This window comes from Telopea speciosissima, chromosome 5 (genome assembly GCF_018873765.1).
Source record: "Telopea speciosissima isolate NSW1024214 ecotype Mountain lineage chromosome 5, Tspe_v1, whole genome shotgun sequence".
Lineage (NCBI taxonomy): Eukaryota > Viridiplantae > Streptophyta > Magnoliopsida > Proteales > Proteaceae > Telopea > Telopea speciosissima.
The window spans coordinates 59,855,186-59,876,322 of NC_057920.1; the positions used below are offsets into that span (position 1 = coordinate 59,855,186).

Consider the following 21,137-nt stretch of genomic DNA (forward strand, 5'->3'; position numbering starts at 1 on the left):
CTCCTAAGTAGGAAAATAGCTTCCATCGTGGATCTTGCTGGCATAAAATCAAATTGGTTCTTGGAGATAGTAGTTTCCTTTCTCAGGTGGGTTTCAATAACCCTCTCCCATAAGTCCATAACTTCATCGTATGACTCATTAGCTTTATGCCTCTATAGTTATTGCAGCTTTGAATATCACCTTTATTTTTGTAAATCGGGACCACAATGCGTCTCCTCCATTCATCTGGCATTTTCTTTGAGCTCATAATCTTGTTAAACAACCCGGTTAGCCAAGATAAACCACACATCCCTAGGCTCTTCCACACCTCTAAGAATTTATAGATTATTGAGTGGACAAAACTCACAAGAATGGGAGGATTATCCAGGGACTCATGCTACAGATGGATGTTATGCACTTGCTGCCTATTGAAAGAGATGCATAATTTTGTAAATACTTGTCTAACACAGTTGATAATAGATTCAGAATTGGAACTACAGCCATGTAAAACGACTGTTTAGAACTGCCTCTAGGAAGGATACCTGACAGAATATCAAGACTGATTCTCTTTGTAATTTTACAAATTCAGTTAAGAGTTTCAGATCACCTGTATAACTTGTCATGTTCTATGCTCAAGGCTCTTATGTTTCTATTTCTATGTTAAATTGAAGTACTGTGCCATTTATAAAATTCTTTTAGCCTTATAAAAGGGGATCTTCTTTCACTAAAATATGTCTAGTTAGCCCAGAAGATCCTTAACGATATTTTGATGGAACTCATGGAAAACCATCCGATATCTAAACTTCTTGCTTGTTCTTCCCTGATTATGGTTTGGTAACAGGAAGATTCAGAAACTGGCGAGCAGTTTGTGTACTCTCCATCAGCATATTGTCAACCACTGGCAGGATTGACAAAGGAAGCTTGTATCAAGTATTTAAGTTAATCAATAGAAAAATGATACCAACACAATAGAAAAGTAGAATTTATAGAATTATTGAGCAGGAAAAACTCGCAAGAATGGGAGGGTTATCCAGGGACCCATGTTACAGATGTATGTTATGCACTTGCTGCTTATTGAAACAGATGCATAATTTTGTAAATACTTGGCTGACACAGCCAAGAAGATCCTTGACAATATTTTAATGAAACTCATGGAAAACCATCTAAGTTTAGAACTGCCTCTAGGAAGGATGACAGACAGAATATCGAGACTGGTTCTCTTTATAATTTTACAAATTCAGTTAAGAGTTTCAGATCACCTGTATAACGTGTCATGTTCTATGTTCAAGGCTCTTATGTTTCTATTTCTATGTTAAATTGAAGTACTGGGTGATTTATAAAATTCCTTTAGCTTTATAAAAAGGGATTTCTTTCACTAAAATATGTCGTCAAGTTAACCCAGAAGATCCTTAACGATATTTTGATGGAACTCATGGAAAACCTTCTAATATCTAAATTCCTTGCTTTTTCCCTGATTATGGTTTGGTAACAGGAAGATTCAGAAACTGGCGAGCAATTTGTGTACTCTTCATCAGCGGATTGTCAACCACTGGCAGGATTGACAGAGGAAGCTTGTAAAACTTCTTCTCATTCCTCCAAAGAGTGTGAACCATTTGTGAGTCTTTTGGACCCAAAAATATCCATGCAACTGGAGGAACACATGGATGGGCACACATCCCCTAACCCTTCAGATTATGGATCACCTAGTTCAGCAGGAGGGGCTGATGAGCATGACCCAACGAAGGATGTGGTGTCTCCAAATCATCAATATTCCCAGAAGCTGAGCCGAGCATCACCACAAAAAGTTGGGTGTATCACAGAATGCCTCGCTTCACCTCCCAGTGGGAATTTAGAAAGACAAGTTGTTGAAGATTCTCAAGAGGTGGACGGTGAGAATTTAGAAAGCCATATTGTTGAAGATTCACCAGAGGTGGATAGACTGGCTAATAGCAATGAGCCTGATGATCCTCTTTGCTCCGTTCCAGAAAATGCTACGTCCTCATCCCATCATGAGGCTGACATCACAGAAGACATGGATGTTGAAATCAATGATGTGCTACTTAGCGGGGATTCTATATCAGAATCATTCAACGAGCCAGTTACAAAACGCCCAAGGCTTACATCTTAACAAGAAGCTCACTAGGGGGACTGCATTTGACTAGAGATCATGTTCCCTGGCTAACCATTGGGGATTTTCCATCCTACTCGGTATTAATCCATTAGATTGTGAATATCTGCTGCATCTCTACATTTACTGTGTTGGGGATTTGGTGAGTTGATCAGGGGAACAGATAGATGTGAAAAATAGGTGGATGGATTCATCAGGTCCTTTTCTGGTATAATTTCTTGTAAAAGCATCACATTTGGTGCTCCTGGACGTTTGTGTAAATATACCAGGTTTTCTCCGTAGGTATTCCTGCTCTTGTTTCGGGCTGACCTTGCATTCAGCTTCATATTGTTCATGTTGGTCATCCCTTGTTGAACCAACAAGGTTGAAACGAGAATTTTATTCTCATAGCTTGATCAAAGAATGGCTCGCTGCTTAGATCATGTCGAGGCAGCCCTGCATTACTTTGATTAACCAACCACTCTTGTAAAATGTGCTTAAATCCTAAATAAAACCAGTGGGTATGTTGGATAGATGAGAAAATATGCTAGCATTGGGAATGCAATCAAGATCCTTCAATGTTAAGAGTCACCAGGTTATTATTTGGGCTGAACTCTGGAGTTGAATGACAAATGTGTGCCTGCACTTGAGACCCAAGTCGGCTTAGATGGGATGAGAGAACGTTCAGAGGTTCTGATATGCCATAATCATCATATTCTTTGACCAAAAATGTACAGAATTTGGTCTGTCATGACCTTCTGCTTAGGAGGATTGATCATTGATAGGGCATGGCTTAAGGGTCCATTAGCAAGATTGCATCTCCTGCTCTACTGAATGAAAATCTGGAGTGGACACGCCAACCCCGCCCAAGTTCTTAGAACTTAGATTAGGCTGTTAGTGTGAGAAATCTCTTTCAGGGCACCTGCTCAAATATAATTCATACTTTTGTGCTACCATGGTTTGGCCTGGTTATTTTATCTTAGAATGCCAATAGCATTGTAAAAATCCATGCACGGTTGGTTCTTGGGATCTCTCATTAGCTTAGAATGCCATTTTTTTCCCCCGGTCACTAAAAATTTTATTGAAGAAAACTGGCTCGAGGGAAATTCCCAGCCGAGAGAAGGGTGTACGGGAAGTCAAGAACAAATGGTGGTCATGGCTACCAAACTTGAGACAAGGTAAACCTAGAGGCATCTTTAGCTAAGAGGTGGACCTCATTAACAGTATCTCAATGGACACGAGCAAAATGTAAAACTGAAGAGAACCCAGTCATTAAAATGTTAACCCTGGAACTGTTTGCATGTCAAGTTGTTCTAGTTAGGCACACCAGCAAGCAGCAACAAAAGGGCAAAGAACTAAGGCATAGACAGTTGACTCATCACGTTCTACACATATAGGGCATAATGGGTGTGGCGCTAAGTTCCTAGCGAATAGCAGAAGGTTAATTGCAAGGGAACTAGAGCTACGACGCAAAAGGAAAAGCTTAAGATTTGGTAACAGATTGAATTTCCATAAGGACCAATAACAGTCAAATGAACATTATTATTCAGATGGCCAAAAGAAGAATGGTAGGCAGGTAAAAAGGTCGTACCCAGTGCACAAGGCTCCCACGTTTAACAGGGTTTGGGGAGGGTCAGATGTACGCAGCTTTACCCCTGTTTTCAGAGAGGATCAAACGTTCAGCAAGTGAGCACTTGACCAATGGTAGGCCTGTCTTAATATTAAATTGGCCATTTTTGGCAGGACCCCAAACACAAGGATACGATATATCACCCAGAGAAAGGTAATTGCACAATGGCCAACAGTCAAGGATAGAAAAGGTCCTACGGAGGATGCTAAGGTCCTATTCCTTGCTTGGTTGGTTGGTCGATGAAGCTAGAGACCAATTGAAGGTGAGGATTGCTTTAGAAATCCTCCTGCCAGGCAGAGTAGCCAACCAAGGATCCTGTAAAATATGAGTTGAGAGGCCATTTACCTATCTTACAATGAAGGCCTAGGAAAAGAACATCCCTACCTGTAAGGAGGTTCCGCCAGCCCTACAACATTTCCTTTATAAGGTCAACAGTTAAAAAGGAAGATCATGGAAAATATTTAACTTTTAGCACTTGGTCCCACAAAGCATTAGAATTATGAATAATATGCTACCCTTATCTAGCAAGCAAAGCAAGGTAAAAACACCAAAATTCATGAAATCCTAAGCCCCCAAATTTTTTACTAAGACAAAAGACGTCTCATTTATGACAATAAGCACCCCTATCTTTTCTATCTTTCAACCAAAAAACAAAGTGAATGAGTTTATTAAGGTTGGAAACGGTGCTTGAAAGGATAGGAAATATGGACATGACATAAGACAAAATGCTAGTTGCAACAGCCTTAGTGAGATATCCTTGCCAGTGGCAGAAAGGAGGAAATTCGTACACCTAACAAGTTTGGTCTGCAAGCGCTCAACAATGCTAGCAAAGAGGGTACGCTTGGAACAAATTCACTTGGTAGGCCAAGGTACCTCCCATAAAAAAAAAATTAGAGAAAAAAGAAGAAGAAAGATAGACTATTCTGGGATTTTTAATTCAGGAATCCCCAATACACCCTGAAGTCGAAGTTCTACAGAAATCTTCATAGAAGCACCAGAACTCCCAATCAGGTCAGGCCCTTCAAAGGCTAAACAGGTAAGTCTCCTAACTCTATACTCCATTTACACAATAGTATAGATTTCATTTTCATAATTCAATACCATTATGTCGTTATAATGCTGAAATTGCTATAAATAGAACTTTCAAATCTTATATTTTTTATCGTTACAATGATGAAATTACCATAAAATAGAATTTCCAAATCCCTTGTTTATCTCGTTATGATGCTGAAATTGTTATAACTTGATTTCCTAAAAGTCTCCTATTTATGCCGTTATAATGCCTATTTAGGATTTTAAAAAGTAATAAACTTCTTAGTTCTTATGTATACCTAAATGATCTCCAAAACATTTTAAATAACTGCCTTTCATATGCCGTTGTGCTGCCCAAAATAGAATATACATCTTGATTACTAAATCCCAACCCCAAAAGAAATCTTTCCGGTAAACTCCATTGAACACATGGTCATCGTCAGTGGATTTTCCCAAAATCATCCCTATAAAATGAGACAATTTCTGAAATGTCCAAAGCCATGCCCAATTTTTGGCACGTTTCCCTCTACCAACAAGGAAGGACTGAAAGGAGTCTTCTGCAAAAGGATTTTCAATTAAGATATTTACGGTATTTCTGGCTTCCACACAAGATTTGCATGTTTATGTTATTTATTTTCAGCATATTGTCATACATAACTGCTTTCAAAATTTTCCTGAACTACACTCGGCTTGATCCATAATAAGGATATGTAGGCAACTTGGGCATTATTCCTCAGGTTCAATATATATATAAGGAAATCTTAATCTATATCTATATTAGGCATCATGTATATTGGGCGTTAGTCCCCACGTTCTAGAACATGCTTTAAGAAAAATCTTAATCTATATTAGGCATCATATATATATATATGATGCCTAATATAGATTAAGATTTCCTTTAAAGCATGTTACTCATTAAACAAGCAATTCTGATATAAATGGTCTACATAGAAAGAGACCGACCTTAACCGAGCGGGGTTGGGTGTGTAAAAACTTCCCAGCACGTAACCTTGAAGTTACTTTAAATCTGGAAAACCTAGCCTTGTCCATTTGAGAGTCAATGTAAGTCAATCGTCTCCCTTTCGTAGAAGAGATTCAAATACGAGTCCGAGACCTTTATCTAAGTGGAAACCCCATTTACATTAAAAGAATAACAATACTTACATAGAAAAATTTTCGTCGCAGTTTACCCCTCTCCTGGCTATCACCTATGTTAGAGTGAAGAGAGAGCAGACAAGGAAATCCTGTGCTACATGACGGAGGTTGGGAAGGAGGAAAAAATATCCCTTCTTCCCCACGGGTACCTACATGTGGTAGGACACAGTTGTAACGCATTCCATAATCCATCCAATCCATAAGTCAGCAAAGCCCAACCACTAGAGTAGAAGTTGTTACACAAGAGAACTCCGACGACGTATCAATATCCCAACCCACATCTAAATCAAAATTAGAAGCCAAAACAGATGCAACTACCATTAAAGCAAATGAAGTCTTGTCTACTGCCAAGGAAGGCAAAGAAGGAATCTATTCCTGCATTTGCTCCAAAAAAAGTCCTTGCATAGTTGGGATCTCCCCTTTGGATTATGTTTTAGGATAAACTAGATATTCTAAGATGGATTTTAAAGTTCTCCCTAAGTCTCTCAGATCTTATGTGTCTCTGGGTTTTGTCTCAGGCTCTGGCTCAAAGGGCTTTAGTGGTGACCTATGATGTCTCATTACAAATGCTCTTAATATCATTTCTATTTATTTGGGTTATCATTTCAATGTTGTATCTCTGATTAATCACCTAAATGATAGTTTCTTTTCATTGGTTGTATGCTTCTCCTTCTGTTTATGATAAATGTGTTTTTTGGTGTGAATTGCATAATTCCTTGCTTCCTAGCTTGGATATTCCTTTTATGTTAGATAGGGATTTTCAAGATTTTGTACTTTAAAGAGAAATGTGGAGGTAAATTTCCGCAACTTAATGGTCTTGTAGCTAGAGCCTTGTTTAATATTATTAGTTGTTTTGGATTAGTGTATGGTTGTTCCAGCCTGGTTTTCTTTCCATTCTCATAGTTATGTTATATGGTTCATCTTTTTTTTTTTTTTTTTTGGGTTCATCCTGTTGTTTCTGCAAATTAATCCTGTTATGACTTCTTGTACAAAAATTGTTACATTTTTTTAGGCTCCCTGATTTAAATATCCTCTTTTTTTTTCATTTTTTTTTATTGTTAAGTGAGTGCTCTTAAAGGTTTAATTAAATTTACCCTCTAAACTAAATGGTCTTATGAGATTGTTCAAGATGTGGAACTCTGAAGTTTTTGGAATATTGAACATTTTGAGTGTAGTGTATTTGATCAAGTATCTTGAATCATTGGAACCTACTTTTGTTGTGTTTTCGAGCATAAATGATTTTAACAAGCAGTATCTTGGTTACTTGAAGCTGAAGAAGTCTATTGGTTTCAAATATCTAAGTGTACATATATTAAAGAGGGAGATAGAAATACTAAGTTTTTTCATACAGTGACGAAAAATTTGTTAACAAAACAATCCATTATTTTTGTATATGATTGGAGGGTAATAAGATTTATTAATGTTGGGATATTGTGAAGAATGATGTTAAATATGTGTTGATTTTTTTATTTCTTTAACTCTACCTTTTGGGACTAATCATACCCTCATTTCTGTTATTCCAAAAAAGAATAAAGCTTGTTATGTAGAGTACTTTAGACCTATTTGTCTACAGTGAATTATAAGATTATTACTAAGTTGTTCGCTAGTAGATTAATAAAACCCTTTTTGCATCTTATTATTTCTCCCTTCCAGTAAGTTTTTGTTAGTAATAGGCAAATAGTTAATAATATTAAGGGTGTCAAAAAAACCCGGCCAGCCCGAACAGGACCAGGTTGGGTTTAGGGTTTTACTGGCCCTAACAGGACTGGTTCGGGCCTAGGTTGAGGCCTTGACCCTGGCAGGGCCAACCCGACCCTGTATTATTACTATATATTTAAAAAATTTAAAAAGAGCAGGTCTTGGTGCTGCGGTGAAAATTCCTCTATTTGTGTCCAATTGGTCACGGATTCGAGTCTAGAAACAGCCTGATAAATTTTTTTTTTTTTTTTTTTTTTAATATAGTGACTGTGAGTGGGCTTTGTTAGTTCCACAAGCTCAATGAGCCAAGATATTTAGGGCTAACAGGGCCGGAGAGGGCTTGGAAAAACCCTGCTAGAATTGGGCTGGGTTGAGGGTATGCTTGGCCTTGGTAGGGCCAGGCTGGGCTTGGGTTTAGGTTAAGGTTCCTAGGGTTGAACTAGGGTTTAGTGCAAGCCCAGCCCAGCCCAGCCCATTGACACCCTAGATAATATTATAACTTCTCACGAAAATTTTCTTTATCTTTTTAGTCATATGGATAGGAGATGTTGTCTCGCTCTTAAACTTGTTATGTCAAAAGAAACTGGATAGGTTTATTATTTTTGAGTTTCTTGGGTTTAATCAACAATGGTATGATAATTGTTGTCTTATGACTTCTTGTACATATTCTATAAAAATGGAGGGGAGTTGTTTTGATCTTATTGAGCCTTCTAGAGGCTTAAGGTAAGGCTACCTTCTTAGCCCATATTTATTCATTATTACTATAAAAGGTTTTTCCAAGTTAATTAATGTATATAGGGATATTGACATTGTTTAAAGGGATTAGAATGAGAAGAGTGGGTTCTGATGATACATTTCTTTTCTGTCATTCTACTAAAGAAGATATCCACAATATTGGTTGTTCTTAACCTTTTTTTTTTTGGGTTTATCGGGTGTACAGATTAACTTTGGTAAGATTCTTGTTTTGTTTAATAAATATGTTTTTCTAGCAATGCAGAGTTTTGTGTTTTCTAGGTTTGGTGTGAGAATTCTTAGGGAGGAGTCGGTTTTATTATCCTCTCCAATTCCCTATACCTCGGCAGTATGGCAGTGCTAGTGTGGATGTCCAACACGTGGCAGCTCGAACATCCAACGGTTTGAGCTCAACATAGTCAATGAGTTCGAACCTTTGGATATCCGAGCTGCCATGTGTCGAATATCCACACTAGCACTACTGAGCTATAGGGAATTGGAGAGGATAATTTTCCGTATCTTGAGACCCCGTTGCTTTTACTAAACGTACGTCTGTGGCTTGGAATCATCTTATAAATCGTGTTAAGTCTAAATTAGGTTTTTTAAAAATTCCTTTTTTGTCTCAAGTAGGTTAACCTGTGTTAATTAAAACTATGAAGTTTTATTTCTACATGTTGGATGTCATGTTTTTTTCTTCCACAAAAGGTTTGTAAAATTCTTGACTCTATTAATTCGGCCTTTTGGAAAGGGACTAAATATGGCGGTCGCAACTCGCAAGTGGTCTCTTTTGTTTTGGTCTAGGTATGTAAGCCTAAGTCTATGGTGTTGAGGGTGTGATGTCTTGTATTCCATCGCTTGCATTTGTGGATTGATTCTGAAAAACCATTAAGTGGATTACAGAAATTCACTGAAATTGAAATTCACATTAGACAACTCATCTGATCTGATTGGATTCCACAAACCATAGCAAACGCCTTTCTTTCCTACCATGGTGTGCCTGAAAATGAAATTTCAATAGGATCGTTTTTAACCTCATTGTTTCCTGCATCACAAAGTGATTTGAATCGCTTAGGCCTACATGATCGTTGACAATTTTCAACAAGTTCATCTGGATTTTGTTTTTTATTTTTTTAAATTTAAATTGCAAACCATTACAATTTACAATGGCACTAACTGATAATAATATCCAAATGCATTTAACAAAGCAATTTGGGCATATTATTGTTTTAACAGTGTTAAAAGCCTTAAAAGTGCATACTTTAGATGACTTTTTGTGCAAAACTAAAGTTTCTGGGACCCGCTCTCTCCACATTGAATGCCCCATATTGGATGATTCATCATCCACAACCCCTAATGGTGAGAAATTATATGTTAGCATCGTGAGAATCTCTCCAACCCCTTCCCTCCGAGTTGAGCTCTTCTCCAGGGAGCCTAACACATCTAGGGAGCATCCAGCCATTGGGCTGTGCCGCACACATCCCTAGACGTGCATCGAGATGTGTGCAACACAGCTCCACCATTGGATGCCCCCTGGGCGTGCTCTTGGCACTGAGCTCCCTGGAGAGGAATCGTATCCCTCCCCCCCTCCCCCATCTTTGGTATTTCTATTTGTTCCATTTCCTGTCCACTCCATTTCCCCAAGTTCCTCTAATAAAGGGGAATAGACCCCACCTGGGGCAGTGTATTCAGACAAGGGTAGGGTGGTCATTTTTGCCCCTTCTATTAGAGGAACTTGAGGAAATAGAGTAGATAAAGATCCCTAAACTTTGTCCCCTCCAAGTCCCTGCCCAACCCAGTTCCTCAGTGCTTGTAATAAAGGGGGGGGGCAATGACCACCCTACCCTTGCCTGAACATTGCTTGGGTAGGGTCCACCTCCCATTATCCTGCATTGGGGTGCATTGGGGGAACATATGTCATCATCAAACTATAAGTACAATGTTCACATACATACATGAGTGACATGATACCTAATCAATTATGATAGTTGACACCACATACGAATCCCACTTTTTTTTATTGCAATAAACTTTATACACTTAGTATTGACACATTATTTTTATTTTCATAGTCTTGAAACATGATTGCAATAAACGTATCATACTTTCTACCAAAAAAAAACGTACCATACTACCTTTGCAAGTCCCTATTTTTGGATTCTCTAAATATTTCACAAACAAAATCCATCCAAAGTGAATGTGGAGGAGAGGTCCGCCACACCTATGTCCACTGTGCGTACATGTTAGGGGTCAACACGTATCCCACTTCTTGCCATTTGAAAGGTGAAGAGTGGAATATATGAAAATGAAAGGCACAAATGTTTGCACGTGGCACGTATGTGTAGAGCATCCATTCTATATGTGTTTATAAAAAAGAGTTGCCCAAGAGATGACCCTTATTGGCTCACCCTACTAAATGGATCGAGCCATTTCAAGGGGAACAAATCACATGTCATATTTAGTGACATATTTCAACAACACTCTTTTAAGATATGAAGTTATGAACAATAAAAATATTTCATATATTTTATCCAAATCTGAAACATATAGGGAGATATTTATGAGGAAAAATTTTTCTTCATCGTGAATGAAGAGAATCTGTCATAATTTTCTCTACCCTAATCATGGAAGTCCAAATTTCACTTGTGATATTCAAACCCAAAAAAAAATAAAATAAAATAAATTTTCACTTGTGATATTATTCACAGGGAAGTGCCTCCTTCAATTATAACCACTAGAAACCATTCAACCATCCGAACCAAAGGATTAAGAGATTTTCTCAACACAATGAAACTTTTTTGTTTTTGTTGGTAAAATCACACCATGAAACTCAATCCAAGAAATTTAAATCGATTTGTCATTGAAAACAGAATAATTATCACATCCAATTCGCGGGCACCGGACCTTTATCCCTTGAGGTTCGTTGACAGGTACAGCTGTGCAGTTTCTCTCATAGGGGGACTGAAATGACCATTCCACCATCTGATCGAACACATTGCTCGGGTAGGATCCACCCCCTTTTATTAGAGGCAATAGGGAATCGTATCGAGCAGGGGAACCGCAGGTGATAAAAATTCACAGGCACCTTCAATTCCTCTAATAGGGAGGAGTAGACCCCACCTTGGGTAGTGTTTTTGGGCAGTGGGTAGGGTGGTCATTTTCATCCTCATGAGAGGAATTGGAGGGGGTAACGAATTGCAGGGGACAATGATTCTTGAAAATAAAACAAAACTTAACATGATGTAAAAAAGAATGAAAATCGTAAACAATAATCACACAATGAACACAAAGATTTAAGTGGTTAAGTAAGATTACCTACATCTACAGTGAGATGAGATCTATTTCAATATCAATAGAGAATAGGGTTATAGTCACCCAACTTCTCATTCGTCTCTCCGATTTTATTATAGAAAAATAATTTGTTACCAAAAAAATATTACAAAAAAAAAACCCTCATTACATATTTAAAGCGAAAATTTATACAAAAATTTTATCGAAATACCCATGAAAGCCTAGAAAAATTTTCCTCGACGATCAAAGCCACGAAATTAGCCCAACATTTTGCGACTGCATCACTGCACTACATGAATGATTATCACAATTACCTTCTTGTCATACAAGGCTGCCCAAGTATTCCTCAAAGTAACGAAGTGATGTCACGGATTCCCTCTCTACTCTACTATAGTGTCGGTGACTCCGTGGAGCCACGAGAAAGCTAACTTAGGATAGGAAACGATACAAAAAGGACAGTTACAGCAATCTCGTTCTCTCTCGTTCCATACCTACATGTGACATATGGGTCTACACTCCACTATAACTTGGACAGCATTATCATCTCTGATCGAAGTGGCAAGGACGAAAGATGCCATTTGTCCGTACCGTCCCTGAGGCCCCTGAGGCAAATTTTTTATTGGTGGATCCCTTTATTGTCGACAATCAATTTGGTCGAACACGTAACTGATGCTCTCTCTCTCTCTCTCTCTCTGAGGGAAGAAGAAGGGAATGCAATTGCTCTCTGACACTTCTCTCTTTCTAATTCTGCTTCTGAATGAGCTCTTACTCTGGTAGAGCTAGGGTTTTTTCAGTCAGGAAATTGATTTCCAGATCCGTGGAGGCTTCGGTGATGACGAAGCCTTATTATAGTTTTCAGTATCAGAAAGGCGCTTTTGCTGGTCTTTTAGTGCTGTTGCTTCCGATTTTCTTTCCTCATCTCTTTACTCCATTGGGTCATGCCTCTCCTTCTGTTTTCTCGGTATGTGATTCTCTTCAACGTTCTAGTTCCGCCTAGTTTGCTACTATAATTCTTTAATACTTGAACTTTTTTTTTTTTTTTTTAAATCTTTGATTTTTATAACTTTGATGATGAAATGAACTTCCCAAATTTTTGGTTTGTGTTTAATGGTGAAATGATGTTGGATTTCTGAGCTTCGTAAAGTCGTTTTTTATTTGTATTGTGTGATGGAATCCAGAAGGAACGGCATGATTTGCATTCTAGAAGTCAGCTTGTCTTTAACTTGGAGTCTCAAAATTTTCCCCTCCTTTTTTGAGAGAAATATTTGGTTATTCAGTATGTTTGGAAGAGTTAACCTACTTGGCACAATTAGTTAGGCGACTCAGCTTTTCTTTCTCTTTAATTAGAAATTTATTTTGTCATTTACGTAAAGAGATATTTTTGTTAATTTCTTTCTGCTGGTTCTTGAAGTTGCTATGTTTTGGTGTTTAATTTAGTGGGAGTTAGTTATATCCAATTTATGTAGACCCTCAAGTAGTTCTTGATGCTTTTATTAGTTCGTTACACATGGGCTTGATGCTTCTCTATATGCTTACAGTGCTGGGGATGGCTTAAATGTCTTGTATATTCTGATATGCTTTGTTCACTATGATTTGAAGGGTCCCTTTTGTAGGATCTATTGCTGCTGAAGATTTGAGATAAAAGGGCTCTTGCCATCACCCACTGATATGGCTTAATGCATGTCCTATTGTCACCAACAGTGGATTAAACATCTGCATATATTTGATTTCTGTTCTGTTTTTCCATCTTGTAGGAATGGAATGCTCCTAAACCTAGGCACTTGCCACTTCTTAAGGGCGCTTTACAGCGACAAACTGTGAGTACAAGGCTTTCGTTAGTTGGTTACTTGTCTCTCAGGAATTATTTTGCTGAATTCCATACAAGAGATTCTTTGCAATATGCCCTCCTTGCACCTAAAAAAATTTGCCGTTTGTATGCAGTCAAATATGCAGCAGTTCGATATCTGGTCTCCCTTGGCTGATCAAGGATGGAAACCTTGTGTTGAGTCCATAAAACCCCCTTGTGAGTGGAAGAAACTATCAATTAATATAGTTTATATGTCAGATTTTGTATAGAAAGATTATAATTTGTAGGCGACTTAAGGTAGTCAGGCTGGATATTTTGGCAAAAGTTTCAGGATTAAGGTTCTTGCAGTGATATTGTTCCCTGATTATCTCTTCTTGTTTTTCTTTGGTAGCTTTACCAAGAAAATCTCAGGGATATATCCAAGTATTTCTGGACGGAGGGCTGAACCAGCAGAGAATGGGGGTAGGTAATTTATGTTTATGTACTTCTGTTTCTTTTAAAGACAATAATTTGGAAAATGTGTCTTTATGCATTTTTTTTTGTCTTAATTAGTCATTTTCCTTCTCTAGATATGTGATGCAGTTGCTGTTGCCAAAATTTTGAATGCAACACTTGTGATTCCACACCTTGAAGTAAATCCTGTTTGGAAAGATTCAAGGTATTTCTTCAGTTGTTGAGGTCTAGTTTCTAATTCAATTTCCTTACTTTTAACTTGTTGAAGACAAGCATTTGTGATACAGCTTTTACTTCTGCAGTACATTCACAGAAATATTTGATGTGAATCACTTTATTGAAGTCCTGAAGGATGAAATTTCCATAGTTGAGGAGCTACCTGAAGATTATTCATGGAGCACGAGAGAGTATTATGCAACAGCCATTCGAGCTACAAGAATCAAAACAGCACCTGTTCGTGCTTCGGCTAATTGGTATCTGGAGAATGTCTTGCCTGTAGTACAGAGGTTGGCACAGTTTATTGAACCCATTCAATGTGTCCAGTTTATTGCCATCTGGGTCCTCCCCCCCCTACAAAAATGGAAAATTCTTAGAAATTCTGTGCTGTAAATAAACACTCAAACCACCGCCACCCAAATAAAAGAAGACAAAAGATCTAAAATTGCATGGACCCTTCTGTTATACTGAGAAGCATTCTGATCTCCCTGAATTTGGCATTAGCAAAAAGAAACAGGATAAAAATTGATAATAACAATAAGGGAAATAGTTTTTTTCCTAACAATAATATGTTCAGCATCTTTTTTTCTCCTGTTACATTATGCTAGTGGTCCTGAATAAACTCGCTCTATCTGCGAGGTGTGGTTCGATCAATGATTAGCACAATGTGTATAATTTGAAGAAATTTAAATTTCCGAATCATAGTTGTCATGCGTCGCCATGGCGTCGGCGTTGGGAGAGGGCTCAGCTACGCCATGGTGGATGTCGCTCTATCATGCGATATGTTGGCATAGTCGATATTTGTACATATAAAAGTTAGATTATTTTTTTTAAACCATTTAATAGTAGATGCTTTGCTCCAAATCACATAATAAAGAAAGATTGCTATCAACGCAAAAGTTAGCCTATCATTTGATTTTACTATGCTTTCAAATTTGATAGGTTAATCTATATTTTCAATTTTCAACTTTTATACACTAATGGATATTAGTTACCTTTCATGAATTAAACCATAGTGGCATAGTATATTAGTAGTAGTGTAGTACACTTTCATGTTGATTTTGATGTTATAGGACATATATTATAGCATACTAAATGACATTAAAAATACAGAAAATAAAAATTAAACATGGGACATGCTGCATACGCCATCATGTCGATATTTGACACGTGACAACTATTCGGAATAAGAGTGAACTTGAGTTGGGGTCTTTTGCACAAAAGTTAAATTTTAGGATATATTCCTTCCCCAGTCAAATTCACCTCATGCAAAACCATCATAGTTTCATGATTAAAATGAGTTTAGCTTATTAGCAACTATTATGGTACTCAAGTGGTGTTGATGATTTTCTAGATAAGAAACATAGTTCATATATTGCTATCATAGGTCTTTTTCCCCCCGTTAGTTTTGTTGGGATTTCCAGGAAACATTAGCTGTGGTCCTTATGAGAGATAGACCTTGTCATTGGATTTACAAATATCCAAACCACTCTCCTCCTTCAGTTGACATACTTCTGCTTACCTATGGATATAAAATGATATTTCTTCATTCCACCAAATTTCTAGTTTTGTTGGGTTTCCAGGAAACATTAGCTGTGGTCCTTATAAATGATATTTCTTCATTCCACCTAATTTCATGATTTTGCTCTTTCTCCATTCCACCGAATTTTATAATATTTCTTGTATCATTATCTGAAATGTCACTGCAAATTTACATGATTTCTGTAGTGTTTTTGAAGTTTCAGTATTTTTGGAAAAAATTTTACACAGCCATGCATTTCCAAGACATGCTTTATCTGAGGGGACTGATATAATGGCTAACTGGAATTTAAACCTCAGGTGTAATCTAAAGACAAGTGTGGCATTGAGACCAAATAGAAAATTTTAAGTACTTTATTTTTTGAGAGATTTTTTTTAATTCATTTAAAGAGCCAGTTAATAGTCATTAGAGTAAAAACTTTGGAATTAAAATTACATCCTTGTTTCTGAAATTGTAAATGCTTTTGCTGCTGGAGTTGGTTTAGGCTGCATGGTTTCTATGGTAATGAGTAATGTATGTCACAATATATTTCTTCCAGTATGGAGTTAATCAGAAACTTCTTCTATGCCAAAGAAACAGTATTTACTTTGTATACAAAGTCAGTAATTTATTTCCAGATTATAATGAGTATTGGGATTGCTATTCTGGTTGTACCAGCTATGGAATTGCTGCCATCGCCCCATTTTCACATCGTTTGGCTTTTGACAACTTGCCCTTGGACATTCAACGACTACGTTGTAAAGTCAATTTTCAAGCATTGGTTTTTGTTCCACACATCAGAGCGTTGGGTGATGCCCTCATTAGTCGTCTTCAGGATCCACCAACAAAGACTGTAAGGTTAGGCAGTGAATACCTGCAGCAGACAACAGGTGACAAAGATAAACAGGGATCTGGGAAGTTTGTGGTGCTACATCTTCGGTTTGACAAGGTATCATTTGTTCCTCTTCCATGCGATTCATCAATGATCCATCTGGTTCTGGATTCTTGTTGCATTTAATGGACTATGTTCAGGACTTGGAACTTTTGGAATAATAGGAATATGGTTGAGATAACCTGCACAATGAGTCATTGCTGTAGCTACTGTAGCAGCAGTGCCTTATGGTGCTGAATTACATGGTGGTCAGGAATAGGCCACTAGGGTAGTGTTAAATAGGCTTATACACATAGAAGAGAATAGGAAAGGAATAAGAAACTGTTATGGGCCTGTACGGCGCCCCTGAAAATTAACCGGAGAAAACAGAGATGGAGAAATAGAATGTGAGAGTAAGAATACCAGAAATCAGAGAAGGATAGCAGGAATAATTGATAGAAGAAAGAAGAAGATCAGAAGGATACCGTTTAAGTACATCTAACAAATCATAAGCAGTGAAACCACTTAAGAAAACCAAAATATATTGAATTCAACTCTTATGATCAAAGGGTCAGGGTGCATATGCTCATGTTAAACCACTACAATCTGAATCCTACTCTTAAAATCTGAATCCTACTACAACTTGAACTTTGTTTAATTCTAGTACAAGTTAAACTACTACTTATTTTACCAATAATAGACGTAAGATTGAACTCCTTGATTGGATGGGAATTGGAAAAATTAAAAGCTAAAATCTTAATGAAACTGGGACCAAAGAACCAATTAAACTTTCAAACTTCTAATGCTACTAGGAAAAGACTTAAATCCAAAAAGCAAAAGTCCTTACCTATCCTTAGACCAAATTTTTGGACTTTATTATTCCTAGCGATCAATAATATTAGAAACAAAATCCCATAACTCATAAAGATTTGAAACCGCCACTATTCTTGGATGTGTGACTGCATTTCGTTTGCTACAATCAAAAAATTTGAGCTACCAAGATAAATTATGGTCAAAGGACGGTCTGTTGTATGTGTTTGGTATTCATGGTACACATGCTAGAGGAGAGGAACACCATCTGATGGTTTCACCTGGAACATATAATGCAACTATTGACCCAGGAAGTTTGTAATGATCCTGTATCAGTAGATGACTGTAATAGTCAAATATGTCAGTTCTTTTTCCAATTGATGTTCAGCTCATCCAATCTGGTTTCTTTTTTTTTTTGCTGGGCGATCACATTCCCAACTTCTACCAGCCAATACTCAATTGGTAGCCCAACAAAAGTCTATATGAAGATTACCTTGGATCCCTCAACTCAACTAAGCCTTGTCCCAACTAAATGGGTTGGCCATCTTTGTTCCATATTTTCTTTAATGATTCAGATTCATTTTATTTTATTTTATTGTGGTGGTGACTTTTCTTTCTTCTTTTTTTTTTTTTTGGGGGGGGGGGGGGTTTGGGATGTGGGGATGGGGTAGAGGATGTTACGCTGTCATTAGTTTCTCTGCTTTTCATTAACCTATTGATTTTCCAGGATATGGCTGCTCATTCAGCCTGTGATTTTGGCGGGGGCAAAGCAGAAAAACTTGCTCTGGCAAAGTACAGACAAGTGATTTGGCAGGGAAGAGTCTTAAACTCTCAGTTTACTGATGAAGAATTGAGAAATCAGGGCCGTTGCCCAATGACCCCAGAAGAGATTGGATTGCTGCTAGCAGGTTTGGGCTTTGACAACAGTACTCGCCTCTATCTTGCCTCCCACAAGGTTTGTCATGTACCTTTCCTGTGAATGGAAAATTTTTTGGATGTTGTCTAGAGCTTGAACCCCGAACAACATTTGATATTTCCAGGTCTATGGTGGGGAAGCTAGGATCGCAACTTTGCGAATGTTGTTTCCTTTGATGGAAGATAAGAAGAGTCTTGCTTCTGCAGAGGAGCGTGCCAAGATTGCAGGGAAAGCTTCTTTATTAGCTGCGTTGGATTACTATGTGAGCATGCACAGTGATATTTTTATCTCTGCATCTCCTGGGAACATGCACAATGCCTTGGTAAATGTTTTCTTTCTTTCTTACTAATCTGTGGCTTTCTTTTAAACAGCATTTAGTTGTAGTTCAGCAGTAGCATTTATAAGAATCATCACAGATAGTGAGACCCCATGATTTGATGAGTGCTATTTGATTTTGTTTGTCAAATGAGTAAAATCCAATTCAAAACATGAACAGTGAGTGTATCACTCCGAGTTAATCTTTGGAAGCTTTCCTCAGGTACTAGACAAATCTAATACTGGTCCAATTAAGTGGTTCAATCAGCTTGATTCACCGATTAAGGATGATACAATTGTTCAATCCTGTTTTAAAGCACATCCAGCCCTGGGATTAGACTGAATCCTACCTGGATTTTAAGACACTGATCCAACTTACAGGAAGCCTCGTACATCTTATATCCAATAGCTACAATAACCCCAGCAGTTGGCATTGGATTGATTGGCAGCATAGTACCCATGGAGAAGCTAGACTTCACTGTTGATGCATATGCTTTTTTTTTTGGTAAAATTGTGGATGCATATGCATGATGTAGCATTTATTGATTTAAAGCAGGTCTCTGGTCTGGCATTTGGGGATAGAAATTTTCTAAATTTATTTTCTGGTGGGAACTTTGTGTAATTGCGGGAAAGATGTTTTATTGCCACCCTACGCTTCTCTCTAGTATGTTACTGAATGGAAGCTTTGCTTTATGAACAGGTTGGCCACCGGACATATGAGAATTTGAAGACAATAAGGCCAAATATGGCTTTGTTGGGTCAGCTGTTCCTGAATAAGAGTATGGGATGGACCGAGTTTCAAGGAGCAGTTCTGGAAGGGCACAACAATAGACAAGGGCAGATTAGATTGAAGAAAGAGAAACAATCCATATATACATATCCTGCTCCTGATTGCATGTGTCTGGCTCAGCACAAATAAATTACAAAGGATGCATTGAACAGCCACTTCTATGTGCAATATTTGCAGCCCAGTGTTTGTGGCCTTAAGGTTGCTAATAAGTAGGAATCCAGTTCTCCCATTTGTATAAAGTATTCACTTTATGTACACTCTCACACACACACACACACGTTTGTTCGTTGTATGCTTGATCTATTATGGGTTTGTTCTGTTTTGTCTATTTTTGGGAGGGAGTTGAATAAGCTGCTGCTTTATTCCATTTAGAATGTAATCAAGTCTTACCAATATTGTCTCTCTTTTTTTGTTTAATAGAATCTTTATCATCGTCCTTGGAAAATGATAATAACTGTCTACTTGAATATGTTTCATTTCCTGTCTGAGCCTAGCAAGGTTTCACAAATCAGAAGTGGATCAGGTGAATCACCTGATTTGGAATCGGCAAACCTATATCTTGATATTGCACAATTCCGAGGAAGGTATTTTTACTAGTAGGTATTTCTGAGGCTCTTGCTCCAAATTGTATCCTAATTATCTATCCCCCATCACCACCATGGTAGGCCACTATTTTACTATTGAAAGTTGGTAAGGCAGAAACTTGAATGAAATTTGAATGTTGCATTGTCGACATGAAGTCTATGCGATCCTTCAGGTTATCATGTATAATCAAAGCAAGAGTCCAGCCTGAGTTCTAACTGTTGTTTCTTGCAGATTTTGATTGTGGAAATCATATGGAAGTGGAATCAGATCATGCATTTTGGAGATCAGTCTGATGCAATGGGTCCAAGTTTGGCCCTGACGGTTGGAGCCCGTGCTTAGCCTGAACAGAACCTGGTTTGAGATATCCTGGCCTTGAAGGTGAGTCACAATTGGGAGTTTCTGACCCCGAGTCAGGGTCAAGCCGGGATAGGGTTGACATCTTGGTTTGAGCCCGGTCTGACCGAATCCAACCCTATCTTCCTACCCCCCATGGTTAAGGCCGATCATGGTCAGCTCGACTTGGCCATGTGGGTGGATCAGGGTTGGATTTTCTGGCCCCGAGTCTGGGCCGGACTGGGCCTGGGTTCAGCTAAGGGGACATAGGATTGGACTGGGGTTTTAAAAGGCCTGGTCCAACCTGACCCTTTTGCAGCCTAGATGCACCATTTTTGGTTTTAATACCTAGGTCTCCTGGTGAAATCATATCCTTGGTCTTTTACCCATTGATTTGAAAACCACTTGAATTAGTTTCTAATACCAACTTAACAAATAGTAGAAACTAACTCCTTTTCATGTAAACAATGTTTTAAAATGTTACTAATTACTATGGTCCACTTGAAAATCATTGTGCTGAAGGTAAAACCTGGTGCAAGTGACTCCAACCAATCTAAAAGTATTCTTCGATGAGTTAAAACTAAACGATTTTGGTTCATGAATACTACTTGTCTAACGACCTGAAGCCTTCCAAAAATGCTAAAAATTTGCATATTGGTCTAAGCTTTACCTTGTGGTCAATTGACAAGCTTATGGGTCTAGAAATGCAGAGATCTTTAGAAGTTCAGAACTTTCATGAGAAGAGGGGGAGAGGGAAATGTTCACTATTGGTTCAGTCAATCGTTGGGATGTGTGCTGTACAACCCAGCCCTTGGATACCCCCCCTCCCCCTGGGATACTCTTGGGCTATGGGTTCCCTACAGAGGAAACAAGGTTTTATAGAGCTACTCACTGAAATCTT

General features: G+C 38.0%; 2 protein-coding genes across 2 annotated transcripts in view; both read left to right on the forward strand.

Annotated features, from left to right (window-relative positions):
* Window positions 1-2,386, forward strand: part of LOC122661902 (probable ubiquitin-like-specific protease 2B) — a 98,681-nt gene extending 96,295 nt beyond the window's left edge. The window contains exon 16 of the mRNA XM_043857413.1: window positions 1,472-2,386. Coding sequence (XP_043713348.1) covers window positions 1,472-2,107 — 636 coding nt within the window. The 3' untranslated portion in view covers window positions 2,108-2,386. The remainder of the gene's footprint in view (window positions 1-1,471) is intronic.
* Window positions 2,387-12,353: 9,967 nt separating this feature from the next.
* LOC122662096 (O-fucosyltransferase 31-like) lies at window positions 12,354-19,590 on the forward strand. The gene is made up of 10 exons (XM_043857652.1): window positions 12,354-12,582; window positions 13,376-13,438; window positions 13,563-13,644; window positions 13,820-13,890; window positions 13,998-14,086; window positions 14,184-14,387; window positions 16,295-16,565; window positions 18,025-18,252; window positions 18,338-18,535; window positions 19,229-19,590. The coding sequence occupies exons 1-10, from the start codon at window positions 12,379-12,381 to the stop codon at window positions 19,445-19,447; spliced, it is 1,629 nt and encodes a 542-aa protein (XP_043713587.1). The 5' UTR covers window positions 12,354-12,378; the 3' UTR covers window positions 19,448-19,590.
* Window positions 19,591-21,137: the final 1,547 nt, after the last annotated feature.